Source organism: Lipomyces chichibuensis (genome assembly GCF_038497645.1).
Source record: "Lipomyces chichibuensis strain CBS 12929 unplaced genomic scaffold V1513scaffold_25, whole genome shotgun sequence".
Taxonomy (NCBI): Eukaryota; Fungi; Ascomycota; class Lipomycetes; order Lipomycetales; family Lipomycetaceae; genus Lipomyces; species Lipomyces chichibuensis.
Genome location: NW_027117477.1, coordinates 39,608 through 59,317, shown reverse-complemented (window position 1 = coordinate 59,317; position 19,710 = coordinate 39,608). Strand labels below are relative to the sequence as shown.

Below are 19,710 nucleotides of genomic sequence, written 5' to 3'. Positions count from 1 at the left end.
GAGTCATCGCACCCTGTCCCCGACAGAGCCTAGCAGAATAAGCCGGTAACAAATGCTGATATGACACGTATACAAGGTTCGCTTATTCCCGAATGTCAGTCGGATGCTTGAAGGATCACGTGGGCACTAAGTTTTACGGATGCTTAGTCTGCCTTTCGGGCCGCTAGTGCTAGTTAACCGCACTAAAGATCTGCCGAGCCAGCATGGAATTCGCAAATAACGCATGTTAGAGCAGGCGTCGTCACCAAACAAGCACATCTGCAGCTAGTGGCAAAAGAAAGCAAAGCCTCGTTCAACCGTTCGCTTGGGACAAGAATAACGTTCCGCCCTAGCGCACACACCTGCAGCATGAAACTGTAAATCTGGCAGGTCACAACGGCGAGGGGCAAAACTGCATCAATGTGAAAATGCAATATAAAGTTTTACCTTACCCTAAAAACTAAACCAAACACAAAAACTGACAACTCAACCCCGCTGCTTTCAACGGCCTGGAGGCAAAACAGCGGAGTCTGACTGGCTGACTGGCTGACTGGCTGGTGCATCGGCTCCGGCTCCGGCCCAAACAGCAATCCGTTGCATTTAACTCAACTTATTCACGATTCTCTGTATTCCTTGGAGAGGCAATAATTAACTAATACTCTTTACCAAATAATAAAATATGTCCATTGTCTCTCTACACTATCAGCGACATATGCATATCTTTCATTTCTACTGTCGTGATGCGCTGCCAGTGGTCTATAAACGTGCCTCATACCACGACTGCAGCCATTTTCAAGACCTGAAACCAGGCTAATCGAAAAGTATCGTACCAATCAAAGGCGACAAATAGCTAGATGGTTTATACTAAACAGGTATAATATCGCGATGTATTCCCAGTTGCCTACCGAAACTACAGCGTCAGGGCCAACAGTTAACAGAATCCCTAACCCATGACTTGTCCGGAGAAAACGATAGACCGTTTGCGCGGCGCGGCTCTCATAGAATATTTTGTTCCGTCGAAATTTCGCATTGAGGCTCAGCACCTGTTTCTTAACGAGGTCACTACAAGATTGATAGTCAATGAGCGTTAGGGCTGCGGTAATGCTTCGGGGTCACCTGGTGGTCGGAACAGGCACTCCCCGACGAGTATTGGGATATCGCGGGACCGACTTTTTCCGAGAGCAGTACGTTTTTTTTTTTTTGCCATATATGTTTATTTGATAAAATAAGATGAAGCTCATTAGGCATTAAATAAAGAACATATACGTCTCCTTCTCCATTCCGACAATTCAGCATAACGCCGGTCGCGCAGAAGAAGAAGGCCGTCAAATCCTCGAAATCTTCCAAACACTACGACGACGACGAACAAGAAGACATTGAAGTCGTCGTTTACAACCCGCAATCATTCAAATCGTCATGCGACGAGATCCTCACAGACTTAAAATCCCAGATTCAGGAAGCCAGAATGGGCAGAGGCGATTTGAAAACATTGAATAGTTTGAAAGTACAGGTTGGCAAGCAGAAAATCGTGTTGGAGAACTTGGGTCAGGTTAGTATACGTAGCGGCCGCCATATCGTTGTTTCAGTTTATGATCCCGAGGTGAGTTGCTCCAACTTTTGTTGTGTGCTTGTGTTAATATGTAAAGACCGTCAAAGCTGTTTCCGCCGGAATTTTATCCGCAAATTTGAACATGAATCCGCAGATCGATCCCTCTAATCCGCAGATACTCTTAATCCCTATTCCCCCACCGACACGTGAATCTCGAGAGACAACTGTCAAGTCTGTCAAGTCATTAATAGACTCCGCCCAAAAGTCCGTCCAGAACAGGTCTATCCATCAGGAGCGGACGAAGGCTATGGCAGCAGTTAAGCTCATGAAGCAGGCATCCTATAGCAAAGATATGACGATGAAGCTGGAATCTCAGATTGAGAAGATTAATAAAGAATATCTGACAAAATTGTCGAAAATGCAGGACGAGGCTACGCAGGCGATTATGAGATCTTAGAATCGTGTGAAATTAGAATTTTTGTAGCATATAAAATTGGCTACAACGCACTGTATATATTTGGTTTTGTACATAATGTTGACATGATTTAGACCACTACCGAGATAGCCAGGTCCGGAGTCAAGATAAACGTCCCGGAACCTACAAGATAACTTCTTGTCAATCAACGGTTGCAGCAGTTTTCTGAACTTCGAGAATACTAGGTCATCGATAACCAATATTAACAAGGGCACTTCAACCCCAACCCCGCGAATTCTCAGTCTGAGCCCCTTTTAAAACTCAGTCTGCCGCGAACGTTTTATCACCCAACCCAGATGTGTTCAAAAAACAGGTCATGAGGAAACGCAATTAGTTGTCTGTCATGAAACGGCATGGCCTCACGATCTCAATCCCAACCATGGCGGACCTATCGAGCACTGTGACTGACTCGGTGAATGAGCTTTTGAGCTGACGCTAGTTACCTGATTTCAACTCTTTGTCATAGATCCTGCCCTAGACGGTCGCAGGACAATAATGTTTGTGTAAATTATAAGTCAACGGAAAGTGTACAGTCACAAAATATTAATACAAGCTAACATCGGCTGCTAATGCCTCATTTGGGGATGTGTAACGAAATCGAAGCAGGTTATCTGATAGGCATCATTTGGGTTCTCAAAGTCAACCTAACAAAATCTGATGGATATTGGAATGCAGCAGCAACCATTCTGACATGAGTGTAACCCCGTGTCCTGCGGTCCCACTTCGTCATCCAGAGTGAAAAATCTGTTCTGCACCCAATATATATTCGTCACTGGAAAACCCCGTCCAAACGTTCCATAAGCCGTAGTATTTGACAGTGCCAACCGGCCCGCAGTTCGCTTGTAATCCGACGATGATTAGTTTGCTGCATATTACACAATCGGCATAAAATTGCTGGGTTCTAGTGTCACTCTTTATTGGCTTATTTCATGGCTAATTGGCTATAATAATATATGTAGCAAAACCTGGAACTGCACTACTCCAATAATTGTCTAGAGTTGACAGAGTTTAGCCGAAGGATGCGATCTTTAAACGTATGTAATGCAAGCGCGATGTATCTGGTCATATAAGAATGGATATGAATCAACGAATTGGTCTTATCATTGTTCATGCCAGTATAAATTGCATGACCATGCATGTGCATTACTTCGCTATTATAATCATTCGCTTCTATGCATGGATAGAATTTACAGATGATGTCATGTATCGCGAATATTTAGGCTTTTGACGTTCAACCCGCTGTTTTCCCATCTAGCATCTGCATGCAATATGCGATCCATATTCATATTACGATAACCAGTCCCACTACTCAATTTCAATGGTCTCCTTCTCTCAACTATCATCCCATCGTCGTCCAGTTCTCCAGCTCTACCGCGCCCTTCTGCACCACGCCAACGACCTCATCAAACACTCAAATGTCATCTGCCCCACCACAAGTGAGCCCCTCACAGCACCAATAACCCACCCCGACGCGGTCTTTCTCAAACGAACAATTCGTCGCGGATTCCGCAGAAATCGCCGCCGAATCTCGCCTGCGAAGTGCAAGACACTGCTCAACGACGCCTATGCTGGCGAGCAAAGACTGCGCCTAGCTTCCAGCAAAAATGATCCGAACGCGCTAGATGCTGTGCACCGATACATCGTTCAAGCAAAAGATCGCGCCGCCTACAACCATTTCTCATATCGACGCAATCCAACGCGCACGCCAGACGAAAACGCGGCATACAAAGCCCGCCAGCGCAAAGAAGCCGCCATCCGCATGTGGTCGCCCGGAGTGCGGTTCCGAATCCCTGGATTACCCGAATCCCGTGTCCGTGAGGTTGCGTGGCAGTTTCATCTTAAACGGGCGCAGCATTTGCTTGAGCGGAGAAGAAGGTATAAGGCCTATCATGTCAAAATGCCGCGGCTTTCCTTTTACCAGAACGCATTTAGTTTACCGATTTTTCAGAAACCATTGGTTCATAATTATAAATTGGCAAGGTTTTTAAATAGATTGAGGATAAACAGACAGCTGCTACTCGATCAGATTATGGAGGCGAGGGTGGCAATCTCGTATTCCGCCTACGCTGACCTGGATGAAAAATGGACTACCGAGTTGAGCGGACAGGTTCCAGCAGGCGAAAATACGTTTCTGCAATACGGAAGGGAAAATTTGAAGTTATTAAACAAGGAATTGGAAAATGCCAAAAAGTATAGCAGGGATTCTAGAGAAAGGACGCTGAGGCAACTTGAATTTGCGAAGTTGGAACAGTTGCGGAATCACAGTAAACAGTTCAAACAGCGCTGGCGTTTTACTCCACAAGAGATTGAGCGAGAAGCCTCACTATTAGACTGACTGCATATAGTATGTAAAGTAGATAATTGTAAATATTACACATAATTATAAATATATCATAAAACAAAACCATTCGTATGTTACAAAATTTACAAAAAAAAAAAGAAAATGATCCTCTTATCCCACTCGGTACCTAGCTGCTTATCAATCCACCACTCCTTGCTCGTCCACTCATCAATCCTCCGCCCATCAATCCACCACGCATCAGTCCACTTCCACCTGACGATGACGTTCCTGGACTATCTCTTCCGAGCGGACCCACACTTCCCCGGCTATCTGACCTTTTCCCTGCTCGGCGACGCCTACTCACGTACGCTAGACCAAGTTCTTCATCGTCTACATCTGTATCGTTCGGTCTTATCACCTCTTCCGACCCGAAATACAGTACTTTTACTGTATTGCCAAACCCAACAACGGTCGACCGATGACCAAGCTTGGCGACCGGACCAATATGAGATACCAGTAAGTCCTGTTCGGCTCGGTCGGAACGGTGATTGTGGTGGTGTTGTCGGCGTTTTCTCCGTCCGTTCGACGGTGTCGAATTTGCATCCGCATCATACTCATCATCAGACGACGACTGCTTAAGCTGTCTCGTCATTGACCGTGGCTCCCGGAATTCCTCCTCCGGCCGGAGCTCGTACGTACCGACCGTGCCATCCATGCTCATGGTCCATCCTTCCCACTGTTCTTCGACCGTCGCGCGATGATTATCGTACACATATGACGAGCCGTTGCGAGCCATATTCCGGCCACGATGTCGTAATCCAGCAAATCTATCGGCATCTATACCGGTTGGATTGTCAAGACTGAAGTCGCCTTTCCGTCGAATGCCCATAACCATATTGATATCTGTCACTTCCCAGCCAGAGACGTTGTCCAACCAGTGCTGACGCTCTAAAACACCTTCGAAACCGATACATCGTCGTTCTCGAAGATCTCTCTCGACACGCAGGCAAATATTTCGTCGTGCACGGTTACTGTTTATATATGAGTGCATCATCAGCAATCCCGATTCTCGCTCGCAGTACAAAATGCAAAGAGAGGCGATAGTAGAGCAACCACAGAATGGACAATGCCGCGTATGGTCATGAAACGCCCGTAGCGTACCTCGTCGGTAAGGAGCGACCTGGAATATTTTGACGATGGTACCGGTTTGCACATCTATTAGGTCGACCAAAATTCCTCGTGCGCGCAATACCATACCGATTTGTGGAAGACCGATAATTGTGGTGCTGTCATTAGAAGACGCCAGAGCCTTCGGCATCTCTGCGGTAGCCTTAATCTGCTCAGTATTCTGCTGCTCCATGGCAACAATAACGCCCGGCAGAAGCTCCAGTGACTGCGTCACCCAAGTTGTCCGAATGAGCATCGTTATTATCACGGCTCCGTCCTTCGTGGCTGACACAATTCGCTTCGGAAGTCGTGGTGTGAAAAGCTTCTCGGCACAAACTAGCGGCACCTCTGAAATTCTGTGCTCAAACACGACACCACCCGAATCAGTTGCGATATGATACAGCATCCCGTTTCTGCCGACAATCACAAGGTTCACTCGAGTGACCATGCCCGGTACTTTCTCCGTTAGAAACAGTATGGTTGCCGGTGCCGCGTTTACTAGTCCTGGCAATTTGACCGACCACACGAACCGGGCCGTCGCGATACTCCAGCAATGGACAGTTCCTGACTTCCCGCAAATTGCGACGAACTTGCCGTCCATGTCCAACGCGATCGATGTCACCGGCCACGACTCCGTTGAAAGTGAGACTTTGCTTGGGTTCTGTCGACGCCGCGAGTTGACTTGCCATAGCAGAATCTTATGGTCTAGTCCAACAGAGGCCACAATACCGTTGGCTGATGTTGCAAGCTTGACGACATCCAAGCTATGGGACCCCGATAAGTCCTTCGTAACAAACACGGGACCTGAATTTAAACGGGGATCGACAACATGTTCGTCTCGAACCTCACGCAGCATGTGCTCCAGCAATAATGCGGTAGTAGCTAATGACAGCATGATGACAAAAATGAACTGCGTGATGTATCCAGCTGAAGGCAACGACAAGGTGCGGATCACGTCTGATCGTGATGATGATGATAACGTGAAGTAAACAGGCTCAAAGAACTCTACGGCGAATGAGCTTCGCTGTGGTGCAAGAGTCGCTAATATGTTCTCGCCAACCAAATATTCATGAACGCGATACCAATAGTGATAATTCTTTTGTCTACCGGTAACGCAAGAGACCAGCGTTGAATTAACAACAGATGTCACAAATGGATGAGCCCAAGGCATATGCTTTAATAACGCCCAATAATCCGTATCTCGCATGTAGTGAAGCTGCATTGCCACAAGGAAGCAACCAGTTGTTGCAGTACCTGCCGTAGTCGTGGTCGGAACACTCCCTTCCCAAAAGTATGAAAAGATCTTCGGCAACGGATTCCAAGATAAGCTGTCTTTCGAGATCAATTCTTCGTCGTCTGAATCGTCTGTGTCGTTGGTCGGTGCTCCTAAGCTTGTCTGTATGAGATCTTCTAATTCTAATCGACGTACATCAATCGACAGGATGGCGAGAAAATACGTCATATGGAGGAAATAGTCTATAATTGTAGCAATTATAGCAAACGTGCAGAATTGCCGTATTGGCGATCCCGAAATACATATAGTAAATAGAAATAGGCAGATGTTGCAAGCTGTTGTGGCTGTTGACAAAAAACCCACCTTTCCTAACGCAGTGCCGATCCGGACTGTTGCCGGTTGTTCTGGCTTCGTATACGACAACGCGTTGACAAGGCGAAACATATTCTCTGTACTGAGCACGATGAATATGAATGGAAATGCATGTTTGGGAATCATTGAGATATCCATGTGCGCAAAGTAAATGATTGTCGATGCACCAATCATTGATAGTGCCATCTACAACGACTTAGAGCAGCCCTAGCATTGTCATAACAACATCACGTACCTCGACGGAGAAAGCTATAAAGAGACCAACTCGCGACCGTATAGCATGCATCCGTTGTAGCGAAGATACGATATAGAATAATGTCAGGAAATAGCTGACCAGCAGTATGGTGTTACCTCGGCGCGATAACGGACTCAAACGGCGCAAAAACTCTAGCCGACTTTTATGACTATCGCTATTTTCTACATCATATTTCAGAATGGAGCTCGTTGAATTTGTGACGTGTAGGTCCTTCACATTGCGATCCCATATTTCTGAAACGCTGAGATTCGAAAAGACAGGTCGATAGAATAATGATATAACCAAGGCATCGCAGGAAACAAGTTTTCCGTCGTTGAAATGCAGCCCTGCCAGTACTGATTGCGGAGGTATGTAGTCGCCTTCTATCTGATTGTCACCTTCGAGGACTGCATGATGATTGATAGTGGACAGAGGATCCTCATCCAGTTTAAACTTCTCAATTGCATTGTCCCAATAAAGCGTCGGCGATACCAATACGCTTTCATTCATCGGAATCCCATCTGTCAATTTTTCTTGAACTTCCCATGCCAGATCAAAGACAGCTCTCTGCAGTGCCTCATCGTTACTTCCGCGAATCCATGCTTGCTTGACGGCGATGTCGGCCGTTGCACCGGAAAGATCTTTTATGAAAGATCCGGCAGTCGAACCGCACTGCGACCTCGAGACAGACTGCCATACATTCTCAGAAGATCTAGAAAGAGAACCACTTGCCACAGCATACAACACTGGGTACGACAATGCTAGCGCAATAACTGCGGACCAAAGAATAAAAGACTGCGGCGAACGAACGACGGTGACAGCGTACCGCTGAAACAGCCGATATAGCTCGTGTGCCGGGGTCAAATCATTTGCGTATTTCGTCCCGCGAGAAAGTGCCAGGACAGTCGTCCTAAGCTATGTTGACGATGAGCATGTTAGTCAATCACGGTGAATCACAATTGATCGGCTAGACCACCAACTTCCAACACCGCACGAAATGCAAGCACGTACCATTGTTGCACTACCAATTGCATGCAATAGAGACGATTAGACTCGTCTGGTCAGTGGTCTGTATTGTGATAAATATTGAGAGTCGTGTCTTATGATTTATAGGATGTCAGGAAATATATTGTTGCTGAAGAACGAGCCTTATGGCTTGGGAGGCGACCAATAACCTGACCCGGTTAAATTGAGTTTTTCTAACCCTACCTATCGCCGCTCGGATCTAAAGTTTTTTACTGCATAAGACGTAAACGGGTCAAGCTTTATCTCGCGGGTCAGCTAACCGGGACTTCTTAGGTTACTTTAGCGTTAAAGGACTTCTTAAGTTCAATCCCTATGAAATGAAGTCCCGCAACGTGCTCCGCTTGCAAAATGCCAGCCTGATGTCAGATAGACTGCCAGAAAGAGCAGAGAAAGTTTGCGGTAAAATATAGGCAATAAATACGTCAAATTTATCTCAGTTCACAATGTCTCTTAGATGGAGTAAAGTTATGAGTACGGCTGGAATACTAACAGTTTCCAACATCAGATTTTGCCAGATATCATCAGGTTACTGTTGAGAAAGTCTAGTCATTACAACTGTACGTCCATCTAGCTAGTACAAATGAACGGTCCTAGATGCCGCTGCGGAGGAAGTATAGGCATAATCGTAGCCCGTTTCGACTTCCGCGTAGTTACAAATAAATTTACATAATATCGACAATGAAACTTTCTAAATACCACAAAGCACTTCATGTATCGAAGCTGCGCACTTATCGTCTGGGAAGGCCTCTACCCCTTCCGCGAGGAGGGGCTGCAGGCTGTGAGCTTTCCTCGTTCTACTCAGAGTTAGTATCTCCGCATTTGAGTCAGCATATCACATACCTTAACCGTCTCATCGACTGACAAAATTAAGCATGCAGCTTCCGCTGCTGACTGGATGGCGTTAATCTTCACTAACGCAGGTTCCCACACAAACTTCTCCAAGTTATTGGAAATATCCTCAGAGTCGAAATCGACACCTGCCCATATTTCCCCCCGCGAATGACGCATTCGCAAGCGGTTCAGCAAATCGGTCGCATCAAAACCCGCATTATCACATAGCTGTCGTGGAATAACTTCGAGGGCCTTAGCGAAAGCCGCCACAACTAGTTGCTGCTTGCCTGCAATTGTCCGCGAATAATCACGTAGATACTTAGAAACGTCCATCTCCAGCGCGCCACCTCCAGCAACGATATAATTATTCTTAATCGATCGTTTCACGATCATGATGGCATCATGTAGAGATCGTTCAACCTCCTCAATGAACTGCTCTGCCCCACCTCTAAGAATCAACGTGCAGGTCTTCGCCTTGGGACACCCGGTAAACAAGTTGTATCTTTCACCCCCTATCTGACGTTCCTCAAACCTCTCGCACGTACCAAGGTATTCTGGCTTGATATCCGTGCACGTAGACTGAATGCTTCCACCAACTGCTTGCACAACACGCTCCATATCGTCAGAGCTAACTCGGCCAGCGCAGAATATATCTCTATCAGCGAAATACTGAGTTGCCAAGTCGCCAATGGGCAGCTTCGACAGAACAATTTTCGCTCCAGTTTTGTAGATAGCCTCTAGCTTGTCATAGATAATCTTCCATTCTGCGTCCACAATGGCTTGGTACTCTGAGACCTGCTCCACTCGAACTTCCGCGTTGTCCTTTTCGGCCTTGAGTTCCAATTCGACATTCAAGCAGACAATAGGTGGGTTGGTGAACGATTTTGGCTGCTGCTCAAATCCAGCATATGAGAAAGTCTTTTTGAATGCGACTCCGGATACAAGGAAAGAGTCTTCAAGACCGCCACCAGGGACCTTTTTGACGCCGATTAAACTCTCGTCTAAATCATCTTGATCCAAAGTGAGAACGGCGTCGACCGCCATCTTGGTGAACAGAGCCGAATTCTGGTGAATCAGCTTCGACGACATGGCGGTGGCAGCACATTTCTCCAATAAGGATCTAAATTCACTATTCCCTGTTAGCCAGCCAACTACATTGGGAGAATCCGGTATATCACTTACGCCTCGTTCGACCGATCAATGTGCACAGCCAACTCTTTGATCTTGTTAACAGCCAACTGAGCAGCTTTTCGATAGCCCTTTGTGATGATGTGTGTTGAAACGCCCTCCTCTACAAAAGCTTTGCTCTCACGCAATAGCTCACCGGCAAGGATGGTGACACTCGTAGTACCATCACCGACCTCAGCATCCTGTGAGCGGGAAATATCGACGAGCACCTTAGCAGCCGGGTGAACGACATCCAGAAGCTTCAGAATTGTCGCACTGTAAATATTTGTAAGCCACGATAATCGTTTGCCGAAGACGGGCAGTGACCAACTTACCCATCGTTTGAGATAGTCGTATCGCCATTAGATCCAACAATCTACGTATGGATGCAATCAGTCAACCACATTATATGCCATATACAGAGAATGCAACTGCATACCAATATATCAGATCCCAATGGGCCCAAGGTGGGTCGAATTGTATCCTGAATAGCCAAGCACGCATTGATGTTGCTGATAATCTGACCACGTCCCTGGGAAGTGTCAGTTCCCTCCTTAAGAACGACAATTGTAGGAGTCTGGCCGCCGAAATTCATCGTTGTTTGGTTGCAATTAAATCGATCAGCGCCTTGTTTGACAAATGATCAGAATATAGCAGAGACGCGTCTGCAAGTAGTGAAGGAAAATTATTGCTTAGTGCGATAGGTATGGCTCGTTGTGGCGCAAATGTGGCTCAGACAACTAATGTCGTTCGTTGGGCGACACGTTCCAACGGCGACGTAATCCATGGACGCGTCTACATGCCAATTACTGAGTAGCTGGCCTATTTTATTATAAATACAGTCGTGTTAGTATGATAATATGTTATCCGAGTGAGTAGAAGAATTGATCAAGCTGAAAGATACTAATGTGATATTCCCGATTAGGCCGAACGTAAATATTCGTGATATTACTCACTCAAACCGGCGCGAAAGGCCAACGAAACCACGTATCAGTAATCTTCGGAAGAGCTTTAATTTACGTGACGATTTGCGAGATTTGGAAGATAATCTGGGATTACATAGAGGTGGAGCAGACTCGCCTTTGTGTGGAGCAAGAAGACATTATAGATTGGATCCTCGAGCATTGAGGAAAGCTCTTCTCAACCATATTGAACAACATGGAGACAACAACGAGTATTATATCGACGACGACGACGACGACGATAGTGAAAATGAGAATTTATTTTCGGAGATTGTTGGTACGGCTCTGAATTTTAGCAATGAGAGTGACACTTTTGCAAACGATTCGAAATCCACGTTTGGTATTCGACTGTACAACTGGACGAGGAGCGCTGTCAGCAAAATTCGCGAAAATATATGTATGGGTCGATCCACAAACCCAGAGTACGAAATAGGACGATTATACAGGCCACACAGGCGTGTGCCAACAGATACAGTACAACCGGTAGAGCGCAGAGTGGGTTCGCCCTTTCTGTGGTCCTTGAATGGAATAATTTCAATAAAACTTCCATCACCTGACGTGGGACATGGTTATTCGAGTAATAGCGCAGGGGGCAATTCTGTCGTACTTGGCGACGATAGGAGTTGTTTCGAGGCCATATTGGGTTAGTATTACCACACGACTGCTGCTGGTTTAGTCTGCGTTGTGATACCCTCTGCATTGCTATTATTACCCGTTAAATACTAAAAACGCATAGCTAAAGTGTTGATTAGCTACTTCAAATTCTGTAGTAATAGAATAGTAAATTAAAGCTGTAATTGCATTATCGTCTTAGAACAAGCTCGACAAATACCACGGCGTGACAGACAATTCTTTTCCACAGTTTCGTTGCGGGATATCAAACCTATGGACGGTACAAGTAATTTCAGTTATTTTTATCTTTAGGCAGGCATCTCCCATTGGTATGACCTCGACTCTTCTTCCAGTGCTTACCTGTATCATTATGCTGTGAGTTTTAGTACGGTATCTTTTTTCGCGCAAACTAATATTGGTATTAATCTCTTCTTCATCCGGCCCGTCGTGTATTGTAATCTTCGTCGGATGGATCCTCTCCAACGTCGCCAATCGATTCGATATCACAAACAGTGACTATCTTCCGAATTTTCATGAGGAACGTCTGCCGAGCAATAGATACTGGCCTGCTTCGTTTCAGCTTTTAGAAATGTCTCAAACCCGTTTACATTTTTCGCTTAGCTAGCACGATTGCAGAAACGTCTCGACGAGACGTAGATGCTAAGCCTTCCTCGGCTAACTCATCATCCGAGGAATAGATATGAAAAATTTCAAAAGTTCGTTCCTTCATATCTGCCTTATCAGTTAGATCATCGTCGATCCCAACTTTATCTGCATCTTCGCTGTCGCCATTTTTTGGCAAATATATGCCTTGAGTAGGAGACAAAATCGAAAGCGAAGATAGTTGCAGTTGACGCCGGCCTGAAGTTAGACATGACAGACTCCTCGAGGGAACCACGTATCCTGGAAAAGTCCGTCGTACCCCACGACGGCTACTGACTTTCAACATTGCAATTTCGTCAGGGCGGTTGAACCTCTCCTGGGATGGAGACCGAATTAGCTGACACTTTGCGTTTCCAGAAGTTGTAAGATCATGGCGGGTGCCGAATTCCATATCAGAAGTACTGGAATCAACAGAGATGCAGTTTGAGCGGTTATGGCTATCAAGTACAAAACCATCGTCTCGTTTCTTGGTCGGTGCTTGATCCAGTGAGCTATCAGACCCTTCCGGTGTGCTGCAGTCCTCCGTCATAATTATAACCTGTCTCTCCTCTCCCGCCTCAATGATTAGTTCAGTCGAAATAAGTTTAGGTGCACTATAGCCGGGGTATGATCTACGCTGTATATAATTTCTAATAGTGTCCTTGTATATGTGCTGCGATCCGTTGCGGATCTGACTATACTGCTGAGATTGCAGTCCAGGCATCGGGGGTACCTGATCAAGCGCAGGCGAATCCTGTAATATTTGGGCCGGCAACCAGCTGCCTAATTCGGCGGGTAATTCTTTTTGATGTGAAACCATTCTTCTACTCTAATATTAACTGACGTACATCGCTCAATAGTTAGTAATGCCTCATGCTAATTCAAGGTTGATAAGTTACATTAACGCGTTGCTAATCGGGCGACGTGCCTCATATATCCCGTGCGGCTCAATCACCTAACCCATCGGATCTCAATAATTTACATTTTTTTCCTCGTGACAACTAGTCAACGGGACGGTGGCATTTCTACATAGCATTGCGTAAATAGCAATGGCAAATCTGTGGATAGCAGCATCTGATAATAATCTACCGGTAATACGAGCACTTTTTGCGACCAAGGCTCACACGCCGAATGATCGTGATGCCCACGGATATACACCACTCCATGCAGCTGCGTCATATTCGCACATCGAGTTGCTGCGGTATTTAGTCTCAGAGGGTGGTAATGTTAATATTACAGACGAAGATAGCGAGACGCCGTTGTTTGTCGTTGAGACCGTGGAAGCAGCCAAAGTACTAATTGAGGAATTGGGTGCTGATTGGAAACATAAGAATTCGGAAGGCGTTACTGCACGACAGAAGTTTGAGAGGGAGATCGAGGAAGATGGTGAACCACTGGAAGTTGTCGTTGAGTACTTAAAGGGTCTGGAAGATGGTGAATCTGCAACTAAAGGATTAGAAGAGGAGCTGAAGGATACAATTCCAGATGGCTCGAATGTACGACTTGGCTTTGAGAGAGTACCGGACGAGGAATTGGACAATGAGCAGATCGCGGAACGAAGGCAAAAAATAGAAGAATTGCTCGAATCAGATAATCCCGAAGAAGGGATTATGCATTTAGTGGAAGAGGCAGTTCGACTGCAGTTATCAGAGGAGCATCTGTCAAGTTATTCCTCAAGAGTTGTGCGACAGCGCGTGGAATCAGAGGAAAGGAAGGATTCAGGAAGATAGAATATCGCAAAAACTGTGGTAGTCTTGTAAGTTAGTGTGTGGAATTGGCGAATACGGTTGCATTTTTCTGTATAATAAAATTGTCACTTGTATTAAACGGCCACCAAACCCCTTATTTTGAACATTACGAACAAAATGTCGAGATATGGTGGTCCCGCCCTGCATGCCACCACCTGGCAAGACATGATGGCAAGGAGACAAGCCTCAGCGCACAGCTACCCTCCCCGAAAGGCGAATAGCTGTGCTCGCATGTGTATAGATCTCCTAATGAGAATCTATACGAGAATCTAAAGAAAGGAACATCCATTTGGACAAGGGCGTAGGGCGTCAGTGCTCGTCTACAGCCATTCTCTATTTCTGCGGTTAAGTCGATGGCGATATATCGTGTTAGGGTGATGGGGACGATAAAGTTTACACCGCCGAGAAAATTTGAGCCGCTCGAGCTATGAATCGAATAAAACCATCATAACTTTACCCATTCCTACTCATTCAGTTATAAGCGGAGTATGACAATCGAAAACAGTACTGTTCAAACAGAAACAACGCAGATATTTCCTCTAGCGTTAAAGCATATAAAGCAGAAATGCGATGTCAAACGGCCTAATAAGCCAGAACGGTTCCAATGCGAATTCTTAATGCCCCACAAAAGGTTTCGAAGATGCAACATGACCCGTAGGGCCGCCGATCGGTTCTGCGCTCAACATCTAGAGGTATGCCAAGAGCTTATATAGGCGTAATGACAGGACTAAATATAATTGACGAGGCTAACACTAATCTAGACTCTCGAGTTGTCCGCTAGCGCGGCAGATCCACTATCTTCTAAACGACAACTTGCACGTGTTAAATGCCCGGTAGATTCCAGCCATTCGGTATCGTTCTCCGATCTCCAGCGACACGTCAAACGCTGCCAGGCTGCCAAACAAGTTGTTAGCAGTGCTTGGTTCGTTCCCGATATTAATCTCGTTCGCACTGAGCCAGAGCAGTCTCTAGCTGTGACCGCAGTTACACGAGATGCATCAATAACATTTAAAGAATACGTAAAGTGGGTCGCCTTTGTCGAGCAATTTTATGAAAATGAAATCCAAGGAACGAAGTATAATGAGATGCCGTTACGACAATTGAAATATGAAGGATTAGAGAAACGGTTAGCTGAACTTTCGAATAAGAAGCATGCAATTCAGCAGGAGTCACTGATATCGACTCTCGGGAACGTAGGTCTTCTCTTATGCGAGAACTGTTTTGTGGAATTTGGTGCGGGACGTGGTGAGCTTTCACGAGTATGTATTTTCTCCTGTTAAATCATAGACTGCAGCTAACAGTGACACACTGCCAGTATCTGAATCAAGCTCTGCTTCATAAATACAACAAAGAGCCAACATACACACCGTCATTTCTGCTGATTGATCGCTCTGGTGGGCGCATGAAATTCGACAGTAAAATAATCAAAGACTCGGAAGATCTAGGTTCCAAGCACCTTATTGCGCCAATAGTTCATCGGATTAAAACGGATATTAAGGATCTGGATCTGCGGAAAGTAGAAAACAACCAGCTCCAGAAACGGAGTGACGGAAAGGGTGGCATAGTTGCCATATCCAAGCATTTATGCGGTGCGGCTACAGATTTGACTATTCAATGTTTAATGAATCATCGGACGTACCGAAACAACAGCGATGACTCTACGATGCATTTGGCGGGCATTATGATTGCACTATGCTGTAGGCATCAATGTAGCTATTCAAGCTATCCATTAGAGTATCTTGCAAAATACGGGCAAATTGATCATAGAGGATTTGAGATTCTGTGTAAAATGAGTTCATGGGCGCTCTGCGGAAGGCGACTTCAACATCGCGGTGCCTCTGATTCGGACAAGATGAATATTGATGCGACGGGCGAACGAGGTGACAGTGAGGATGTTGGATACGGCGCTAAACATGTCGACTCGAATAACGACCATAATCAAGACCACCAAACTCATCTATCGCGACTCTCTATATCAAGGCGAGAAGAAATTGGCTTTAAAGTCCGGTCGATACTTGACTACGGGCGTGTGCGGAATTTGGAGGATAAAGGGTTTCAGGTAGAATTGATACGATATGTGGATAAAGCGATCTCGTCTGAAAATGTGTGCCTTCTAGCTCTTCCTGTACAGAAGTAAAATTTGAAGTTGGATAGCCATATTTTTCTTCATCGTAATCGAAATGTTTTCTCTTGCCAAAACATAAAATCCAATTAATTGCAAAAAAAAACTCCGCTATCTATCGTGCAACTAAGGCTATCCACAAATGCTACCTAGAGATTATCCGACATCCGCTCCATCACGGAATGATCACCAAAACCCCCCGCAGTTCTGCTACCTGCTACACCTGATCCCGGCGTGGCCCGATGAGGGTGGTAGTGTTCTGTCCCATATTGGAAAAAATCGCTACTCATCGTTATCAGCAATATTGCCTAGTACAATCGTCTCCGCCCTAGCCCACAACACTGCCGGCCACATCAATTTTCGTATCTCTTCAGCATTCATCTCATTTCATTAACAGTGTTGGCGCGGGAACCATTGGAGGAATCATGAAGTGCATTCCTCGCTCGCATACTGCTCCTAACTGTGTAATACTACATTCGAGTTCGGACGAAGCGGACGTCAGGAACAACCACGTCCTCCTCATATAGCTTCGAGTTCTCTCGCAGAACTTGCTGCGAGGCGGCGTTCTCTGCACGTGCTATCTCTTCCTGATGTCGTTTCCTAGTATCGTCGTACAGAGGGCATTTTCCATTAATGTATGAACCACCCTGATTGAAATGATCATATCCTACAATTGGCTGATTGCAAACATAGCACATCGTATTAAGGCAATTAGAACAGGTCATCTTGTTGCAGCCGTCCTCCTTAAAGAACCTTTGGCGGCATCGAGTACATTGCCGTAACAGGGCCTGCGTCATAGCTTCTTCTACCTGATGACGCGCCGTTAGGCCGTCCTCCTTTGCCAGTTCACGTTCGTACTCTGCGCAGGACTGTGGAATGTGCGATTTCTTGCCACATTTTCTGCACGTGACAGCGAGACATTCAGGATTCTGGCATCGAAATTCCTTCTCAGCTTCGTTTTCGATGCAAATCGCAAAATCGCAGAGTGGACATTGATCAAGCTCGAGTCCGGACTACAATTTGTTCAGCCGATACTGCTCAAGGATAACACAACATACAATACTGAAGTACCTCAAGTAACTCTGCCTGCTGTTGATTCTTGTCCAAAACTTCAAGCAGCTTTTCTGGCATAAACCTCTTTATCTCGCTTTTAACGAAGACACCTTCACAGCCGCCAACTTCGATGCACTTTAGATTGTATTGCTTCAGACCGATAATATTCTATATCAAGAGTCAACTTCCACACGGAAAACCTATATTTCGAAAGAAAAGATACCTCAATTTGTCGCTGGATGCACGCTTGACAAAACAAATGACCCTCAGAACATTGCGACATTTCGAAATCAGCATAGTCTCCAAAGCAGCAACCGCTATATGTCATTTTGTTAAATGTACAAGGAATCCAACGTTTGCATAGCCTGATACTTACCAAGTCATTGTCAAGCCCAATTCTTCGGCTTCTTTCTCGGCCAATCGAGCTGCGAATTCTTTATCTCTTTTCTCGGCCTCCTTCAGTCTTTCAACGCGAAATTGCTCCTTCACAGCATCCAGATCCCGGACTACGTGCCGTCCAAGTTTGAGGTCAAGCAAAGTGTCCATCTCAACCTTTGCTGATCTCGCTGCACGAAGAGGTAGAAAGCTGGGCTTCGAAGGCAATGTACTCGTGTCTCCCATGAAGTATCGGGCAATTTGATCCAAATCATTGTACGCTTTACTGAGAGATAACTTGTTCTTGTGCAAACATTCATCAATAATTTTCACAGGCATTGTCCGAAATTCATGCCTAAGAGCAGATTTTACTGCAATCACATATTCTGCATTGGAGACATTGCCTGCGGCTTTGTCTGCTTCGGTTGATGTTGTCGCAGAGGATGGCGTACTTTTGTAGCGAGGGTAATTTGCATTTTCGAGGATGGCTAGAACTATTTTCTGTAATTTGTCTGGACCGAAATCCGTCGCCATCGGGCCGACTAGATCCTGAATGAACTAAGATGCGCATAGTTAGCTTTACTTTCCCGGCTTAGAATAAGACAGCCATATAACTTACATCACGACATATTTCGGGAAACATAGCTAGGATCTCGCTTTCCAATTTTGCACGTGAATACACCATTTCTACCACAGGAGTTGGTAATGGGCTGTCTGGAACAAATTCTTGACCATCTGAAAATGAATTGGATAAAACGATTGGAGTGACATTAGTGTCGTTTTGAACTGTATCTATGGAGACATGACCGTCGCATTCCTTCGTTTCGAGACCAGCAGTCCGTGGCGACGACCTTGACGTAGTTGTTCGCTTTGGCGAAATTGAAATTTGCTGGTCAGAGTCATCGATTTTCACCGGCCAGTTTGGTGATCCAGTCTTATTCCTCTCTAGTAGATTCTTATTCGGATCTACTTCCACTGGACCTTCACATTCGTCGTCGGAGAGCATAATTATAACTGGAACATTCCGCGGATTCGTCCCATCGTGATTCTCTCTTTTCCGCTTGTAAGATTTCGGCTGCGTATTATCCCGGTCAAAGACATGCAGGCCGTCTAACTCTGAAGATTGTAAGCTTGATAGAGCGCTTAGCGGTATGGGCACGGCATGGACGTTGTTTAACGCTGATGCTGTCGACGACGACGGCGACCCGGACGAGGTGATCGGTCGAGGAATGCGGACTTGCATCTCGAACCGTTATTATAGATAACAAATTCGTATCTGCTTTGTTAATTGGCAAAATATGTCTGTAAGTAGGCGCCGTGAGACACACAACCAAATTGTTTTGCTGCAATCAGGCAGACAGGTTTGGTCACACCGGGTACCTTTACCCTTAGAGTCCACCCCATACGATAAACCGAAATCCAGCAGTACGATGTGACAATGACCAGATTCAATGTACCGATCTAATTAACGCAGCCGCAACCCTCATATCCCTCACTGCTTGGACCGTAGATGAATAAGGGGATGTCGCAAGTTGGCGATAGCCAAACAAACTTTGACGCGTCACGCTCACGCGAAAGGGAACCGGAAACCTAAATCCGGGGTTTGGGAGCCGATCATTCATCTATCTTTAACATAAACACTTGTATAGCTGCCACAAGTGCCGTAACAAGGTAACTTTGCTCATGACTTGTACTCCATGAAATGAACATTTTTTGCGCAAAATAAGACTGGTGTGACGCAGCGCGCAGGATTCGATCTTGACGGGTGCTACGATACTCATGAAGAATTTGTCGAAGCAGTCTCTGTGTTTTTGAAGCAAAATGATGACCTCAAGTTTGATCTTGCAGCACAGCCTCTGAAAAATTAGGGCTACCCTTTC

General features: G+C 45.7%; 8 protein-coding genes across 8 annotated transcripts; 4 read left to right on the top strand and 4 right to left on the bottom strand.

The window, feature by feature from the left end:
* The first annotated feature begins 586 nt into the window (after nt 1–586).
* V1513DRAFT_465367 (ribosome recycling factor-domain-containing protein) lies at nt 587–2,084 on the top strand. The gene is made up of 3 exons (XM_066900033.1): nt 587–1,163; nt 1,237–1,579; nt 1,626–2,084. Exons 1-3 carry the CDS (start codon nt 1,060–1,062, stop codon nt 1,983–1,985), a joined length of 807 nt encoding a protein of 268 aa, XP_066752526.1. The 5' UTR covers nt 587–1,059; the 3' UTR covers nt 1,986–2,084.
* Nucleotides 2,085–3,321: 1,237 nt separating this feature from the next.
* V1513DRAFT_459427 (uncharacterized protein) lies at nt 3,322–4,338 on the top strand (the record flags this gene model as incomplete). Its single annotated transcript, XM_066899760.1, has 1 exon — nt 3,322–4,338. The coding sequence occupies one exon, from the start codon at nt 3,322–3,324 to the stop codon at nt 4,336–4,338; it is 1,017 nt and encodes a 338-aa protein (XP_066752525.1).
* V1513DRAFT_448014 (sterol-sensing domain of SREBP cleavage-activation-domain-containing protein) lies at nt 4,333–8,440 on the bottom strand. The gene is made up of 3 exons (XM_066898473.1): nt 8,304–8,440; nt 7,293–8,207; nt 4,333–7,243 (listed from the first exon to the last, which is right to left on the bottom strand). Exons 1-3 carry the CDS (start codon nt 8,304–8,306, stop codon nt 4,472–4,474), a joined length of 3,690 nt encoding a protein of 1,229 aa, XP_066752524.1. The 5' UTR covers nt 8,307–8,440; the 3' UTR covers nt 4,333–4,471.
* Nucleotides 8,441–8,700: 260 nt separating this feature from the next.
* V1513DRAFT_448012 (chaperonin Cpn60/TCP-1 family) lies at nt 8,701–11,013 on the bottom strand. The gene is made up of 5 exons (XM_066898472.1): nt 10,756–11,013; nt 10,652–10,692; nt 10,332–10,592; nt 9,159–10,278; nt 8,701–9,112 (listed from the first exon to the last, which is right to left on the bottom strand). The coding sequence occupies exons 1-5, from the start codon at nt 10,909–10,911 to the stop codon at nt 9,047–9,049; spliced, it is 1,644 nt and encodes a 547-aa protein (XP_066752523.1). The 5' UTR covers nt 10,912–11,013; the 3' UTR covers nt 8,701–9,046.
* Nucleotides 11,014–12,087: 1,074 nt separating this feature from the next.
* V1513DRAFT_448009 (uncharacterized protein) lies at nt 12,088–13,419 on the bottom strand. The gene has a single exon (XM_066898471.1). It carries the CDS (start codon nt 13,350–13,352, stop codon nt 12,495–12,497), a length of 858 nt encoding a protein of 285 aa, XP_066752522.1. The 5' UTR covers nt 13,353–13,419; the 3' UTR covers nt 12,088–12,494.
* Nucleotides 13,420–13,538: 119 nt separating this feature from the next.
* On the top strand, nt 13,539–14,354 carry V1513DRAFT_448005 (ankyrin repeat-containing domain protein). The gene has a single exon (XM_066898470.1). It carries the CDS (start codon nt 13,582–13,584, stop codon nt 14,260–14,262), a length of 681 nt encoding a protein of 226 aa, XP_066752521.1. The 5' UTR covers nt 13,539–13,581; the 3' UTR covers nt 14,263–14,354.
* Nucleotides 14,355–14,927: 573 nt separating this feature from the next.
* V1513DRAFT_459422 (methyltransferase TRM13-domain-containing protein) lies at nt 14,928–16,417 on the top strand (the record flags this gene model as incomplete). Its single annotated transcript, XM_066899759.1, has 3 exons — nt 14,928–14,972; nt 15,042–15,539; nt 15,596–16,417. The coding sequence occupies 3 exons, from the start codon at nt 14,928–14,930 to the stop codon at nt 16,415–16,417; spliced, it is 1,365 nt and encodes a 454-aa protein (XP_066752520.1).
* Nucleotides 16,418–16,872: 455 nt separating this feature from the next.
* On the bottom strand, nt 16,873–19,073 carry V1513DRAFT_432495 (uncharacterized protein; the record flags this gene model as incomplete). The annotated part of the gene is made up of 5 exons (XM_066896406.1): nt 16,873–17,415; nt 17,474–17,623; nt 17,679–17,772; nt 17,832–18,388; nt 18,450–19,073. 5 exons carry the CDS (start codon nt 19,071–19,073, stop codon nt 16,873–16,875), a joined length of 1,968 nt encoding a protein of 655 aa, XP_066752519.1.
* Between the last annotated feature and the right edge of the window lie 637 nt (nt 19,074–19,710).